The following is a 14677-nucleotide window of genomic DNA, read 5'->3' on the forward strand; positions in this document are numbered from 1 at the left end:
TGATCAATAAAACTTTATTGGCACCGAGCCGCTTCTGCACTACACCAAACCAAAATATTTACTCTCTGGGTCTTTACCAAAACAGCCAACAGGCCCTTGTGATGGAAGAATGCTGTTTTATGAACTCAGGCAGGGGCAGATGTTTTAAAAGGCAAAGAACATGAATGATAAAGGAAAAGAATTAATAATCAGGTTGCATCTAAACCAAGAACTCCTATGTATAGAAGTCACCAACAACAGAGTAGAAGCCAAGCCTTGACTAGGGGCCTCTGTTTGGGAGCACGCATGACCGAAACCAGGGCTCTTGTCTGGAGCCAGAGAGTGAGTGAGAGACAGGGAACCAGCCCATGGAGAGATGGACAAGCGACTCTGAAGATTCACCGCTGAGAACAGAGGTAATGCACATACCAGGGCTGTGTGTGACTGGGCAACCCCACTCGGAAAGAGGAAGAGGCCGGCTGAAAATTCAAGGAAAAATAGGACACAGCACAAAAGGCCACCGATGTCCAAATCTAGTACCAGGAAGCTCCGTACCTCAGGGTGAGAGTGTGTGCTGACACATCCCTTTGAAGGGACTTCATCCTCGCCTCCTAAAGTTCGAGATGCCTAGCCCCAGCGAGCCAGCACTTCCGCCCCTCAAACGCAAACTCCCTGCCATCAAGTCGGCTCTTCTCATCGCGATAGGGTGGAAATGCCCTTGTGGGTTTCGGAGACCCTAACTCTTGATGGGGTTAGAAAGCCTCGTCTTTCTCTCTCGGATCGGCTGGTGATTTCGAACCGCTGACCTTGTGGTTAGCAGCCCAACTTGTAACCCGCTATGCCACCTCTAAGTAAACTCACTGCTGTGTCACTTGGAAGGTAGGTAAATGCCCAAGGCACAGAGCCAATAGGACAGTCAGGATTCGAGTTCTCACCATGTGGTTTCAGCGCCCATGTCCTCACTACCAGCCACTGGCTGGTAGCTCCTCTAATCCTCTGTCTTCAGCCAAACTCCAAGACCCCCGTGACGCAGACAAGGCGTGCCGGTTCCCTTGGCCATCTTGTCTCTGGCTGATGTAATGGGCACAGCACTGCCCTCCTCCCTCACCTCCCAGGCAAACACTCCTGCCTGTACTCAGAATGGTGCCCCCCCTGAGGGGAGAGAAGCAGAGAGGAAGGCCCCGCGGGGCTCTGTTCCCAGGTGTGAGGACTCAAGAGAATGCTCAGAACAAGATGTTTTACCTACGATCTCCCTGGCCTACCTCAGCCTCCACCAGCTTCCAGCACATTTCTCCTGAATGCCATTCTCAATCTGCAGGTGGAAACTAAGAGAGAGTGCACTCCACCGAGGGGTGGGAACCAAGCGTGAGGGAGCTTCATCCAGGCCCAGCCTTTGAGAACAGAGCCAGCAGCAGAGCTGTTGGAACTGTGGGTCCAAGGCTACTCTACAGAGCACCTTGGCATCTGTGGGACCCTCTCCAGGGTCTGTTGCTTTGTCAGAAATGACTCCTTCCCGGAGGATGGCACCCAGGGCCACTGCAGAGCAGGCAGAGCGGGTGCTAAGGACGAAGGGAGGTGGCCCCATGGCAAATGGGGGACATTTCCATGCTACAAAAAAGGAAAGAATCCTGGGTCGCTGCAGGCATGCTGGGTAGAGGTGTACGGCGTGACAAGGTTGCTGTACTATTTCCAAAGCTCATTCCTCAAGCAACAGGGTGAGCGTCATTGGGCTAATCCTACTGAGTGGCACTTAGCGCCCAGAGGCTAAGGATGTGCTGGCGAGGCTGGAGGCTGCCCTTCAGAAGACAGCAATGTGCGGCCAGCGAGCAGTGGTGTGGTTTGACTGTCGGCACACTGAGGTGGAAGTCCATACGGTGGGCATGCCTTGAGCAGGCCACTGAGCAGAGCTTCATATGAGCAGGTCATTAGGAGTGTGGCCCCGGGGCGATGGGCTCATCCCCATCTCAAGGCCCCACTCCAGAGTGAACAGAACCAGGGTCCTGGCAGGCGGCTCCATTTCTTCACCCCCTATGATGTCACCGGCTGAAAGGGGCCCAGGTATAACCAACCTCTCTGTCCTGAGGAGGGGACACTCAGGTTTTACTTTCTCCCCGCAGCCTCCCAAAACTTGGATTTTTTTTCTTTGTTCTAGCCCAGGCCACTGAACAAAGTATCCATCATTCTAATCCTAAAGGAAACAACTTTGTTAATAGGCATTGGTTTGGACCCAGAGGAGCCCTGAAGTCTCAGTGGGTAAAAGGTTCAGCTGTCGGTCATGGATCTAACCAACCAGTGGCTCTTGGGGAAGCAAAGACCAGGTCTCTTCTGCTCTCTGTAAAGATTGCAGCCAAGAAAACTGGAAAAGCGCAGCCAGTTTTACTCTCCCCTATAGGTTTCTCCCCTGTAGGCAGAAACCAACTCAACAGCATACAGCGACATTCTTCCAGGACCACCTATTAATGAAGACATCTGGCTCGTTGCCAGCTTCCTGGACACTCTTTCTCATGGAGAGAACAATGATGTCACCACCGCTCTCTCAGGTACCAACTCTGACAGCTTAAAGGCGGAAGGCAGAGCAGCGCTGTAGGCCCTATCACACTGTAGCATTTTATAAGAGCGACTTAGCTGCCTATTTTTGTAGTAAGTCCATGGTGAGTGTGCAGGGTAGTCAAAGAAGGTCTAACTAAAGTGAATGGGAGGCGGCCAGGTCACTGAACTACTCTGGCCTGATTTGGCACATGGTAGTATATTCTCTACCTTTGAGTTAATTTTGAGTTAATTCTGACTCAGAGTGACTCATAGTGGACACGGCAGGACTGCCCCTGTGGGTTTCCAAAGCTTTAAATCATTCCAAGAGCAGAAAGCCTTATTTTTTCCCCCACAGAGTGGCTGACGGGCTCGAACTGCTGACCTTGCGGGCTCTTCAGAGTAACCTAACTGGTCTCAAAGGGGATGCGTTCCCCACAGGCATGGTCCCACAAAAGAGTGCCAACAAGTGCCACCAGTTTAAGTGTTGGGGAAATGTTTGCAAATGTAACAAGCTGTGGTTGAGTAAACTCTTTTGGCATCCGAATGATGATGAGGAGAACCAATTAAAATGTCAGCGCCTTCTCTGGCACAAAGCAGAGCGAGTGCCTCGTGTTGGAACCGTAGGTTGTAAATCAAGCAAATCAAGGGTGTTGCCAGAATAAACTTACAGCAAAGATTCCTCGGGAATTCGTGAGACAACAAGAATGGACCGTTTGGGAGGAGTCAGAAACATGCCTACCTCAGTGGAAAGTTAGAGAGCCAGGTGCTGAGAGCAAACATTTTCATTATTTGACTAACTGGGCTTTCCTAACAAAAGAAAAAAATCACTGCCACGAGTCCATTCTGACTCACCCTGACCTTATAAGGCAGGGTAGAACTGTCCCTTTGGGTTTCTGGAGATGGAGACTTTAAATCTTTAAGGCAGTAGACAGCCTCATCTTTCTCCTTCAGAGTGGCTTGTGGGTTTGAACCTAGAACTGTGTGGTTAGACAAGTATGTTTTAATGCTTTGGGGGAAATGTAGTTGCATAATCTATCTGGTGCCAACTTGAGATTATTAAGAAAGAAGGGGTGGAGTTTACCCTGTCAATCAGGTCACAGTTTGATGACCTCATTTGAGAGACACAAATGGAGATAAATAGCTCACTGGAGACCAGATACAAGTTAATTCCCTCCAAGACATTCCTGTTGACAAGTCGCATGGAGTTATGCTGATGGCAGCCAGAGCCTTGGAGCTGGAGAAGTCACGTGGAGACCCATGCCAATGCTAAGATGCTTCCACCGCCACTGGATCCACAAGACTTTCCACTCACTGACCTGTGATCTTCTTGCATTCTGCATCGTTGCATGCGTTGCATGAGTCTGAAGTGGAATTCACAGACTGGTATTGGACATATGGGCTAATATCAGACTCATGGACTTGATCTGGAATGGGCTGCAATGTTTTCTTAATATATAACTGCTCTTTGATATACAGTTCTCTCTAACACACACGAGTCTCCCTGGATTTGTTTCTCTGGTCTACCCGGACCAACGCGGGTGAAAAGAAGGGAGAACCTGCTGCAACGTACGGTATTAATTGACCAGAGAACTATAAGGCAATTCAAAGAAGAAGAAGATTGTTGGTGCCAACTTGGAGACCAAGAAGGGAAAACCAAGGAGATTTCAGAACCTGGCTTAACTTCCCATTATTTCAAAGTATGTCCCTAAAGTTCTGTTTTGGCCCATGGAAATTGTTTTTTGCTAATGCTACTGGGTTGTTTGTTGTTTGTTTTAAGGTATGCCAAAAACAAGTCAAGCAAATGCAGCAAAACTGGCCTCTGCAAGTAGAACCTAAAATAGCCACTGACAAGGACATTGCTGACTGAGTTCTAGTGATGGCCTTTGGATCCCAACATCCAGGGTAGCATCCGCCAAGAACAAAAAGGAAAGGGGTGTGACCTTTTTCCACATCTGAGAAGGTCGTGATGAGTGGTCCACACGGGCCAGGCAGCCGCCCAGGGGGGACCAAGGGAGGTTCTTTTGGAAACAACACCTGGCTTGTGAGTTCCTAAATTCTATCGAATATCCAGGAGAATGCTGATAAAAATGAACACTCACCAGACTTCTAGGCTCCATTAGCCCGTTTCTTGGCCCAGACTTATCATCTTCTTTCTGTGCTTCAGGTGTGTCTCCTTTCATATATGAAGGTACAAGCTTCACCTAGTGTATCGGACACAGTCTGTTCTCAGAGAGCTGAACCTCAGGAGTAGCATGCAGCAGTCCTGATGGGCGATGCATTGCGTGACTAACCACAAGGTTAGCGGCTCAAAACCACCGGCCATGCTGAGGGAGAAAAATGAGGCTTTCTCCTTCCGTAGCGATTTACAGCCTACCCTGTCCTATAGGATTACTGTGAGTTAGAATTGACTCATGAGAAGGGAGAACAGGTGGAAAATCGTTTGCCTGTTAGCAAGGACTATTTACAGCCAGCAGGGGGCGCACAAGACCGAACCTTCGTAAGACCCCTTTCCTTTCCTCTCCTCCCTCCTCCCAGCTCCTCCTCCTGCTTCTTGTCCTTGGGTGCTTTTTCTTTATCTCCCGCCCACCCCCACCCCCGCCCCCACTGCCCTTTCCTTTCCCAATGATCCAGGACTGTAATCTTGGGACTCCAATCTGTCACTCAATCGTGGGTTTGATTATTTCCAAGGTGAATGGGGTCTATGAGATGTCCACCCAGTCTTAACCATTTCAGAGCTTCAATACCTTAAAAAAAATCCCAAAGTTCAAACTCACTGCCATAGAGTTCATTACGACTTAGCCTATAGGATGGGGTAGAACTGCCCCTGTGGGGTTCTGCGGCTGTGACTCTTTACAGGAGTAGAAAGCCTTGTCTTTCTGCAAGCTAGCCGTGGTCCCCCCTCATAGTGGGGCTCTGTCAGCAGATCTCACTCTGGGAACCAGGCAGTTCTAGAAAAACTGTATGCAGAAGCCGCTTGGCAGCTCAGTCTCCATAAACAGGAATCAGTCGTCCCTTGGGCAGTGTTGATACACAACTCTCGCCCAAATGGAGAAGGTAGACGTCGGGTCCGAGAGATGGCAAAGACTGTACACACAGACTCCAGGGGACTGCGAGGCCTTTGAAACCAGTTTTATATTTGAGCCAGAACAAAGCCTGCCAGTGGGTGGGGACACAGACCCTTCTTGGTGACGTCCACCAACGTACATATCAATGTGTATAAATGGAGAGCATATTTCCTTAAAAAACAAACCTCACATGGGAGCACCCTACACTGTTATTTCCTTTGAAAATAATGATTAATTCTCTAAGGAGAGGCTGGTAGGGAACTCAAACAGGACTTGTGTGTGTGTGTGTGTGTATACAGATACCAGAACCACCTGTCTCCAACAAGGAGCCTCCACGTTAACATTTCCAGCGATATTTGGTGTCTGTTTATGAAAACGGAAGCGCATGCTTTCTGTGAAAAGGAGGGCTGTCACTTCTGTAGGGGCAGACACTTCTGGTTGTCCCCTACCCCCCACCCCTCTTGTCCCTGCTGCCTTCCTCCAACTGGGAGTGGTGGACACGGGGAGAGGAGCCTTCGCCCGGGCCCAGGGCAGCACTGGGTCCCCTTGCTTGCTCTAGGCCTCCGTGGAGGGCACGTGGCCAGACGAAAGGAGGCGCAGGCTCCTGCAGGGCGTCTCCTGGCTTACCACTAGGCAGTTGGTCAAAGAAGTAGGGTTTCTAGAAGGTGTGTGTTTGTCTAAAACAAAGCAACCATGTTTTTGTTTTCCGATCGACCAGCTGTGTGTCATGGAGCGTAGGGGGGCGGTTTCTCCCCTGGGAGGAAGTAGGTTGGTGTATAGAGTGGCGGGGCATTGGGAGGATGCCCGGAGGTGGAGCTGGCCTGAGACGGAGGCTGCGTGTCATCAGAGGGAGAGAGGTCAGTGGAAGCCAAGACTGGGAAGTTGCCGGCGGGCTGCAATCAAACAGAAACGGCTTCTTCAGTAAGCAAGTCAAAGGACGGTGGCCTCCGCATCAGGGGAAGCAAGACCACACGCTAAGCGCCAGTCGCGTCCCTTGAAGCAGCTGCTGTGGGCATCGGCTCCCTCCCAGACCCAGCTTTGCCCAGCAGTCAGCGGGTGGCCCTTCTGCAGGAAAATTCCAAGACCACAAAACGCATCGCCCCAGCAGAGAAGAGACGGACCCCCCTACCCCACCCCTGGCAGGTCTCCTTTTCACAAACCACATGGATGCTTGGAGGGGAGGGGGAGGGAGTTTTCCAAGGTGCTCTGGGAAGAGTTTTGCTAATCAGTGCCCCATAACCTGTGCAGCGCATTAGCTTTTAAGGGCAGGCTGACATTCAAGTACAGCACCCCCTCCCAATACCAACCACAAGACTGGCCACACCTGGGGCATGATGCAACCGTCTATCTGTGCAGGCTCTTCTGGCTCCTACAACGCTCCGTATTTCAAGGGGGTGGGGAATGACGGGGAAGGGACAGGACCCTATCCACACCCCAAGAGCATCGCTCTTTTCACCATAATTCAAGTGAGAGTGGTCTTGAGATGAGACAAACGTTGGAGGGACACACAAATTTTAAATCCATAAAAGTGTCAGTGTTTTTCCATCAGCCCTTTCCGCACCAGCAGACTTCATACGTATTCGCTGCTGTTAGTTTCTCTTCGAAGTCCTCCAAAAACGCTAACTCAGTGCCCCTCACCGCGCCCCTGCAGGGCACGGCGGGACTGTCCCTTTGGGATTCCAAAGCTCTTCAAGGGAAGAGAAAACCTAGTCTTTCCTCCTCGGAGCAACAGCTAGTGGTTTCGAACTGCGAATCTCATGGTTGGTAGCCCAACTCGTAACCCACACCACCACTTCTAGAGGTTATTAAAAAAATCCTAATTAAAAAAAGCAATATTTTAATAAATAATGTCAGAGAGAGGCAGTCTGGTGGCCTAGCTGGACAAGCATCTGCTCCACTCTGGAAGTGGCAGCTGCTCTGTCAGTCCTACAGGCTCTCCATTCCTTGGGATCTACTCAACAGCAGTGGGTTTGCTCTGGCTTTAGGTCATCAGATGGAGAGATGTTTAATTGGAAGATGAGATACATGTATAGATCAGCATGCTGTGTGTATGTATGTACAGATATGATTAAATATGATCATATATACAGTTTCTATCTAGATAAAACCTTGCCTTACAGTGACCCCAGGCTACCTGCCCTCCTCTGTCTTTCTCTCAAATACACCCCTCTTCATGTCAGCAGGGGTTACCCAAAACGAACCTCCATAGCAGTTGCCCTCGGGTCTGCTGGCTGCCTCGTGGGCTCGGTCCCCCGCACATGCATGACTTACTCCTCTGTTAAGTTCTGCATGCTAACAGTCTGGCTAACCGAGGAACTAGAGCATCCCAGACAGACACGGGCCTCACAACGGCTCCTGACTCTATTCAGCTCCTGACCGCTGCAGAGGTAAAAACCAAGAAACCACTCTGTTAACAAGACCGGAGCTGAACCTCGACCTTATGTCACGCCAGCCTCTTCTCTGCGTGTCCTGCCTGGGCAGGCTGCTGGGGACGGGTGGGGTGGGGCTCTGGCCAAGACAGGGAAGTTTCCCTAAGTGTTTCTGTTGTCCAGCAACTCAAAACGAATCCTCCAAAAGGTTGGCACATGTCCCTCTCTCTAGTCTGTGGATGGATTCGCCCCTGTGTCCGTTGCTAATGACCTTCCATGGAGCACTTGGCTCGGTTCCCTGGCCGCTCTGTTGGTTGGCTGAACTGGAAGCCCCCAAGGGACCGCATGGAGCCTCGTCCACTTTGTCCTTGCTTTGGAAATCTGATTATTAATGTCTATGTCATTATACTGCGGCATATGTGGACAATAAAAGCTGAGGAAGACACCGGACAGGAACCCAGGCCTCCCTCGGGAGGCTGGAGGGCAGACCAGCTGCTGTTTGCGGAACTCCGTCGGTCCTGGAGATGGATGAGGAGGGAGCGCGTGCGAGGTGGTAAAGAGATCAGAGCACAAGCAGCCTGCAAGTCCCCACCTGGGAGGTCGCCCGCACCCTCTCCCACCGCAGCACGCTTCCCAGAGCCGTGGCAGAGGGCTCCACTCCCGGCCAGAACTGCGGTCCTCCCTGAAGCCTAGCAGTCTGCAGCGCGGGCAGCAGGGTGGAGAAACCACTCTGCCCAAGCTTGAAGCAAGTGAATCCGGGGTCAGAGATCAGCTCCAGACTTCTACCCACGGCTGCTTTTCTCCCTGGCTGCGGTGGGCAAGGAACAGGCTGTGCGTCTCCAGGGTCTTCAGCGTGGGTGCTTGCTGGGGCCCAGGGCAAGCCAGCCACATCAGAAGCCACAGCAATGACTGGGGAGCCATCGAAGACTGGATCTAACAATGTGGAAGGCACCCCCTGGGGGAAGTGCCTTCCACTCCAAATCAAGCACTGGCCCCGGGACGAGGTGGCCACCGTGGACACGCCGCCGTATCTTACGAGCTTCTGGTTTTGCCCGGGGGCTGGTTGCTAAGTCTTCTGATATTGATGTGGATGATGCAAATGTAAGTTACGGGACAGGCCAATACAACTGTGCTTATGGATGTGGCCCAAGCCACGGGATGCCTGCTCTCAAAGACGGGGCATGGTACCACCCCTGTGGCCCAGTGTCTAGAATAGCACCCACTAAGAGGGTTGAGAGAAGGCTTTATGTAGGCAAGCAAATGCATGGTCAGGCAGAGGAAGCAGAGCCCCCAGGTCCCAGGCCCAGGTCTGAGATGACACAATGTGTCCCACCGTGGGGACCAGGGAAGGAGGACTTCCCCAGGAGGGGATAGAGCTGAAGCTATGTTCCCCAGCTAGGCCACCCCCATTGCAGAAAGAGAGAGTGACCCAGACTCTTGATGGCCTCTGAATCGACAGGGCTCTTCCCGGGCCTCGGCCGGGACCAGGGCTTGCTGTGCACACAAGAGCGCAGCCAACACGCACTCAGGTGCTTGATGCCCGCCCACCTGGTGAAGGACTGCCGAAGCCTGAGTCTGCAAGGCATGCCTCCTCAGAGACCAGCCCCTGCATTCCGGAGCCCCTGGGCCCAGCCACTCGCTTCAGTTTGAAGGAAACGGAGGCTCACCGAGAAGAAGGGACCTGCCCCTTTCCACAGAGATCATGACAAATCCCTGCTGTCTCATTCCTCTCTCAACCCCACTGGTGTATCCGTGACCGAAGAGAAGACGCGGGGAGACGGCCACCTCCCAGCCTGGCACTCAGAAAGCCCTCAACACCCACCTCCTCCAGCGACATGTGCCCGGGGCCTGGGTGAAGCCAGAGACCCCAGGTTCTCTGCAGGATGACAGTTGACAAGCATGCCTCCCCCCCGCCCCCCCCCCACACACACAGGGTGACTGGCTAAGATGCTGAAGCAGAAAAGGAGCCTTCCAGAGAACCAGGAATGCTCAGCATAACCTGCAGGGATCAGGAGCCTCACCGGAATCCCTGGGGTGGCACACATAGGTAACCAAAGATTTCTGGTCCCAAGACACTCAGAGGCGCCTCAGAAGAAAGAGCTGGCAACCTGCCGTTTTACTCGGTGACCACTGGGGTTGCTATGGGCCAGAACTGGCTCAGTGGGAACTGGGGTGGGTGGGTTGAACTGCTCACCATAGCCCCTGCTCAACTTGCGCTGTTGGTTTAAGGTCACAGTCTCGGGAGCCTGAGAGTCCCCCACCACCCTGACCTGTGCCCCAATTCCATCCTGGACAGTCCAGAGCTGGAAGGTTTCACAAGTCCTCTTTCTATAATGGCCTTTTTCCTTCTTCCCGAGCAAGCCTTACTTCCTGTCAGTAGAAGTCATCTGGTGCTGGCCTCATTGTGCAGATAACTCCATAAGAAATTCCCTGGCATTTAGGAACTAGAGGGAAGTTGTATGTTTCATTGTTGCTACATCACAGCATGACTGGCTCTTCTCCTTGCTGAGACCCTTCTGTAAGAGGATGTCCAGTGGCCTACAAATGGACTTTGGGTCTCCACTCCGCACTCCCTGCCTCATTCAATATGATATGATTTTTTTGTTCTGATGATGCCTGATACCTGATCCCTTCGGCACCTCATGATCACACAGGCTGGTGTGCTTCTTCCATGTGGGCTCTGTTGCTTCTGAACTAGATGGCTGCTTGTTTACCTTCAAGCCTTTAAGACGATGAAACGTACAACTTCCCTCTAATTCCTATATGCTTCCTCCTCCCCCACTATCATGATCCCAATTCTGCCCTACAAAGCTGGCTAGACCAGAGGATGTACATTGGTACAGATAGGAACAGGAAACACAGGGAATCCAGGGCGGATGATCCCTTCAGGACCAGTGAGCGGCGATACTGGGAACATAGAGGGAGGATGGGTTGGAAAGGGGGAACCGATTACAAAGATCTATGTGTGACCTCCTCCCTGGGGGACAGACAACAGAAAAGTGGGTGAAGGGAGACGTCAGACAGGGCAAGATATGACAAAATAATAATTTATAAATTATCAAGGGTTCATGAGGGAGGGGGGATCGGGGAGGGAGTGGAAATGAGGAGCTGATGCCAGGGGCTTAGGTGGAGAGGAAATGTTTTGAGAATGATGAGGGCAATGAATGTACAAATGTGCTTTACACAACTGATGTATGTGTGGATTGTGATAAGAGTTATATTAGCCCCTAATAAAACAATTTTTAAAAAGAAGAAAAGAAAATTAACCTTAAAAAAAAAAAAAGAAGAAATTCCCTGGCTCTGAGGAGCCCTGATGGCTTCGAGGTGACGTGCTGGACTGCTAGTGGCAAGGTCAGCAGTTTGAAGCCACCACCAGCTCTGCAAGAGCAAGACAGGGCTTTGGATGCTGGTAAAGGATTACGATGTCGGAACCTCACAGGGGCAGTTCTACCCTCTCCTATAGGATCACTGTGAGTCAGCCTGGATGGGATGGCAGTGTTTGTTGTTGTTTTTCGAAGCCCTCAACCCCAATTTATCCACAGGCCTGCCTGAACAGAAAACACAGACGTATATAAATTGCTTAGAACTAGACCTAGCACATAGAGAGCATTGAATCAGCATATGCTATTGCTGGTGTGCTTGTTCGGAAAATAAGCTGCACTAAGCTGCATGGAACCCTGGGACGTAGGGTTTCCACCTTGAGCTGCTAACCCCAAAGTCAGCAGTACAAAACCATGAGCCAGCTCTAAGGGAGAAAGATGAGGCTTTCTACTTCGTAAAGAGTTACAGTCTTGGAAACCCACCCACAGGGGCACATCTACCCTGCCCTATAGGGTGGCCATGAGTCAGAACTGATCAATGGCAGTGAGTTTGTTTGTTTGTTTGTTTGTTTTGGAAGCTAATCTGACAATATATGCAAGTCAGGCTTACCTCCCACCCCCAAATGAAATCCCAGGTGAGTGACCTAAAGCAGTAGTTCTCAACTGCTTCCGTTCCCCCCGGCAACATTGGACAATGTCTGGGGACACTTTGGTTGTCACACCGTGCAGGGAAGTGGGGTGCTGCGAAACAGCCTACAGTACCTAGGACAGCCCCTCACAACGAAGACTCGCTTAGACCAACGGATCAATAATGCTGAAGCTGTAAACCACTGATCGATCGTCAATTGGGACTATAGATAGGATATTTGATTGTCCATGGAAAGAAGCTGAAAGTGCTCCTGGAAGTGGGCGCCCAATAAGGCAAGTGCTGCGGGGCACACGGCGTTTCACCTGCTCAGTGCCTCTCGTCCGACAAGTGCGCCCAAGGCAAACAGGTCCAGAGCCGTATAGCAGGATGAAAGTGTTCTCTTTGCAGGGAAACACTGATTGGATGATGGCAAGCGTCTATTGCACAAAGCATCCCAAATACTTGGTTGTGCTCACAGGGCATCCAGCTACCCAGGACGTGGGAGTCCAATCCTCAGTCATTCTGAGCAGGGAACTACAGCCCAGCCCAGTGGTAACCAGTTCCTGGGTGCAACACCTAGAAGCTGGAGGGACACGCATGGGTGTATCACTAGGGTCACACCAAGGAAACGACACCCAAGAAGACCATCTGCTCATCAAACAGTCCATGTAGCACTCCTCGGGGGCTGCAGGAAAAAACCTGTGCTTGCTGGGACAGGCGGGCTGTCACCCACAATGTCTTCCTCAGCTCCGCCCCAAACCTTTGCTAGTTCCTGCTGGTTCTGCCATATATCAGGTACCTAACCCAAAGGAGGAAGGGTCACAGGACCCCTCCCCTGTCTCCCTCCAGCTCCAGAGCCCCCATGCCTGTGGCACAAACGACATGAACGCAAACTTGCTTTCGAGCAATGGCTCTCAGCGCTGTACCTGAAGAGGCAAAGGGTAGGGCGAGCAGGTGGACACGGAGGCTGGTGATGGGCAGAAGCCTGTGTAGGCCAGGATCTGCTGGGCGGGATTGTAGAGGATCTGAGGAGGCGAGGAGGAACCGTAGGCCAATGAGGACAGAGGGACCTGAGGACAGACGGAAGGTTAAAACGGAACACCGTATCACGAGATCTCCCCTGGGGCCCATTTTAAAGTTGCTCTATTTTTTTTAAATGTTTTTTCTGCTTTCTTTTCTACTGAAGGGTTTCTCTGTTTTATTTTGCTGTTGTTGTTAACATTTTTGTTCTATTGTTTTGGTGGGTTTTCCAGTGTACGGAATCCAGGATGGGCGCATCCATTGAGACAGTAACTGGGTTAATGGTTTCTTGGGGCTATGGTAGGGAAATTGACAGAAGGTGGATGCATGTCAGTCCGTGCAGGACAGGGCTGGCTTGCCGGTGCTGGCTGGCTGGGTAGGGCTCATTTCCTCCCTGGTGCTATTGGGATGGGTGGCAGGTCAGCCCTTTCCTGCCTGGTTTCTGGGCTCCATCTTCAACCATTGTCCTCTGAACCCTTGAGGGAGACATTTGAAATGCAAATCCAATCTGGTCCCTTCCTGCCTGAAACCCCTATGCTGGCTTCTCCATGTCTGGTTCAATCTAAGGCCTTTCCTCAGCCCACCTCCCAGCCCCATCACTGCATGTCCCGTGGGAGCTGTGGGCTTCTTCGTTCCAGCGCTTCTTGTTGCCAGGAGTTGCTGGAAGGACGCCAGGGGAAAGAAGGCTTCCTCTGGGGCAGTGACCCTCAGGACCTGGGCGTGGGAGTGGGTGGACAGAGAGTGAAGAAATATTGGGGAGTCGAATTGGTGCCTGCAGCGAATGGGGTGCATTCACCGAGCAGAACGGAGGCTGGCACTGATGTTTTCGGGGGCAGATGTCAGTCTTTCTGGGTGATCCATCTTGCAGGCGGTTCTGCTGACCTGACCACCCATCCCAGGAGCACCAGGGAGGAAATGAGCCCTGCCCAGCCAGCCCTGTCGGTCACTGAGGTTACCAGCTGGCTGTCCCAGCCAGAGGCCTCCCATCCTCAGAGCTTCTGCCACCCTCCCTCACCCCCCTGCATGCCCACCCCCATCTAGGGACCACCTCTCTTCTCACCCCTAGACACGTACGCCCAGGTGCAGACCAGACATTTCTACTTGCTTACAGTGGTTCCGTGTTGGGCTGGCTACTAATCGCAAGGTCAGCAGTTCAAAGACACTAGCCCGTTCACGGGAGAAAGACAGGGCTTTCTAAGTCCACAAAGTTGCCATCTTGGAAATCCACAGGAGCAGTTCTGCCCTGTCCCAAAGGGTCTCTGTAAGGCAGCATTGGCATGATTTGCAGTGTCTTGTAGGCATCTCAAACCCAATTTGCCAGTGCTTCCTTCCTGACCGCAGCAATAGCTGGATAGCTGGACGCACGCAGTCTCCCATGGGGGTGCCAGGCATTGACAAGACAGAGTGGATGCTGGGAGGTCTGGCTCCCCCACCTCTCAGGCACGCTGGTTTCCTCATTGGCATGAGAATCTGCATCTCTTGTGTTTCCCAACCACCTTGCTGGCCCACCCTTCTCACCTCCTTGGTCTGCGTGAAGGAGGCTCCCTGCTCTGAGTGATAGTGTGCAGACCACACTAGAGACATAATGGGGGCGTCCATCTGCACTTCTCTCGACCTGGATCCTCAGTAGGATTCCTTTTTACACTCAGATCTGGAACACAGTCTCCCCGCTGGGCATTTCCTTCAGTGGCGAACGGGGTTCCTGAGTCAGGGATTGATTCAGGAAAAACTCACAGTAACAGCACCTTCTAGGGCAGTGGTTCTCAA

General features: G+C 51.9%; 1 protein-coding gene across 1 annotated transcript in view; it reads right to left on the reverse strand.

The window, feature by feature from the left end:
* Nucleotides 1-6122: 6122 nt before the first annotated feature.
* Nucleotides 6123-14677, reverse strand: part of TMEM255B (transmembrane protein 255B) — an 84348-nt gene continuing 75793 nt past the window's right edge. Inside the window, exons 8-9 of the mRNA XM_075562687.1 lie at nt 12817-12960; nt 6123-6466 (exon numbers count right to left, since the gene is read on the reverse strand). Of these exons, the coding sequence (XP_075418802.1) occupies nt 6299-6466; nt 12817-12960 (312 nt within the window). The 3' untranslated portion in view covers nt 6123-6298. The remainder of the gene's footprint in view (nt 6467-12816; nt 12961-14677) is intronic.

This window comes from Tenrec ecaudatus, chromosome 11 (assembly GCF_050624435.1).
Source record: "Tenrec ecaudatus isolate mTenEca1 chromosome 11, mTenEca1.hap1, whole genome shotgun sequence".
NCBI lineage: Eukaryota > Metazoa > Chordata > Mammalia > Afrosoricida > Tenrecidae > Tenrec > Tenrec ecaudatus.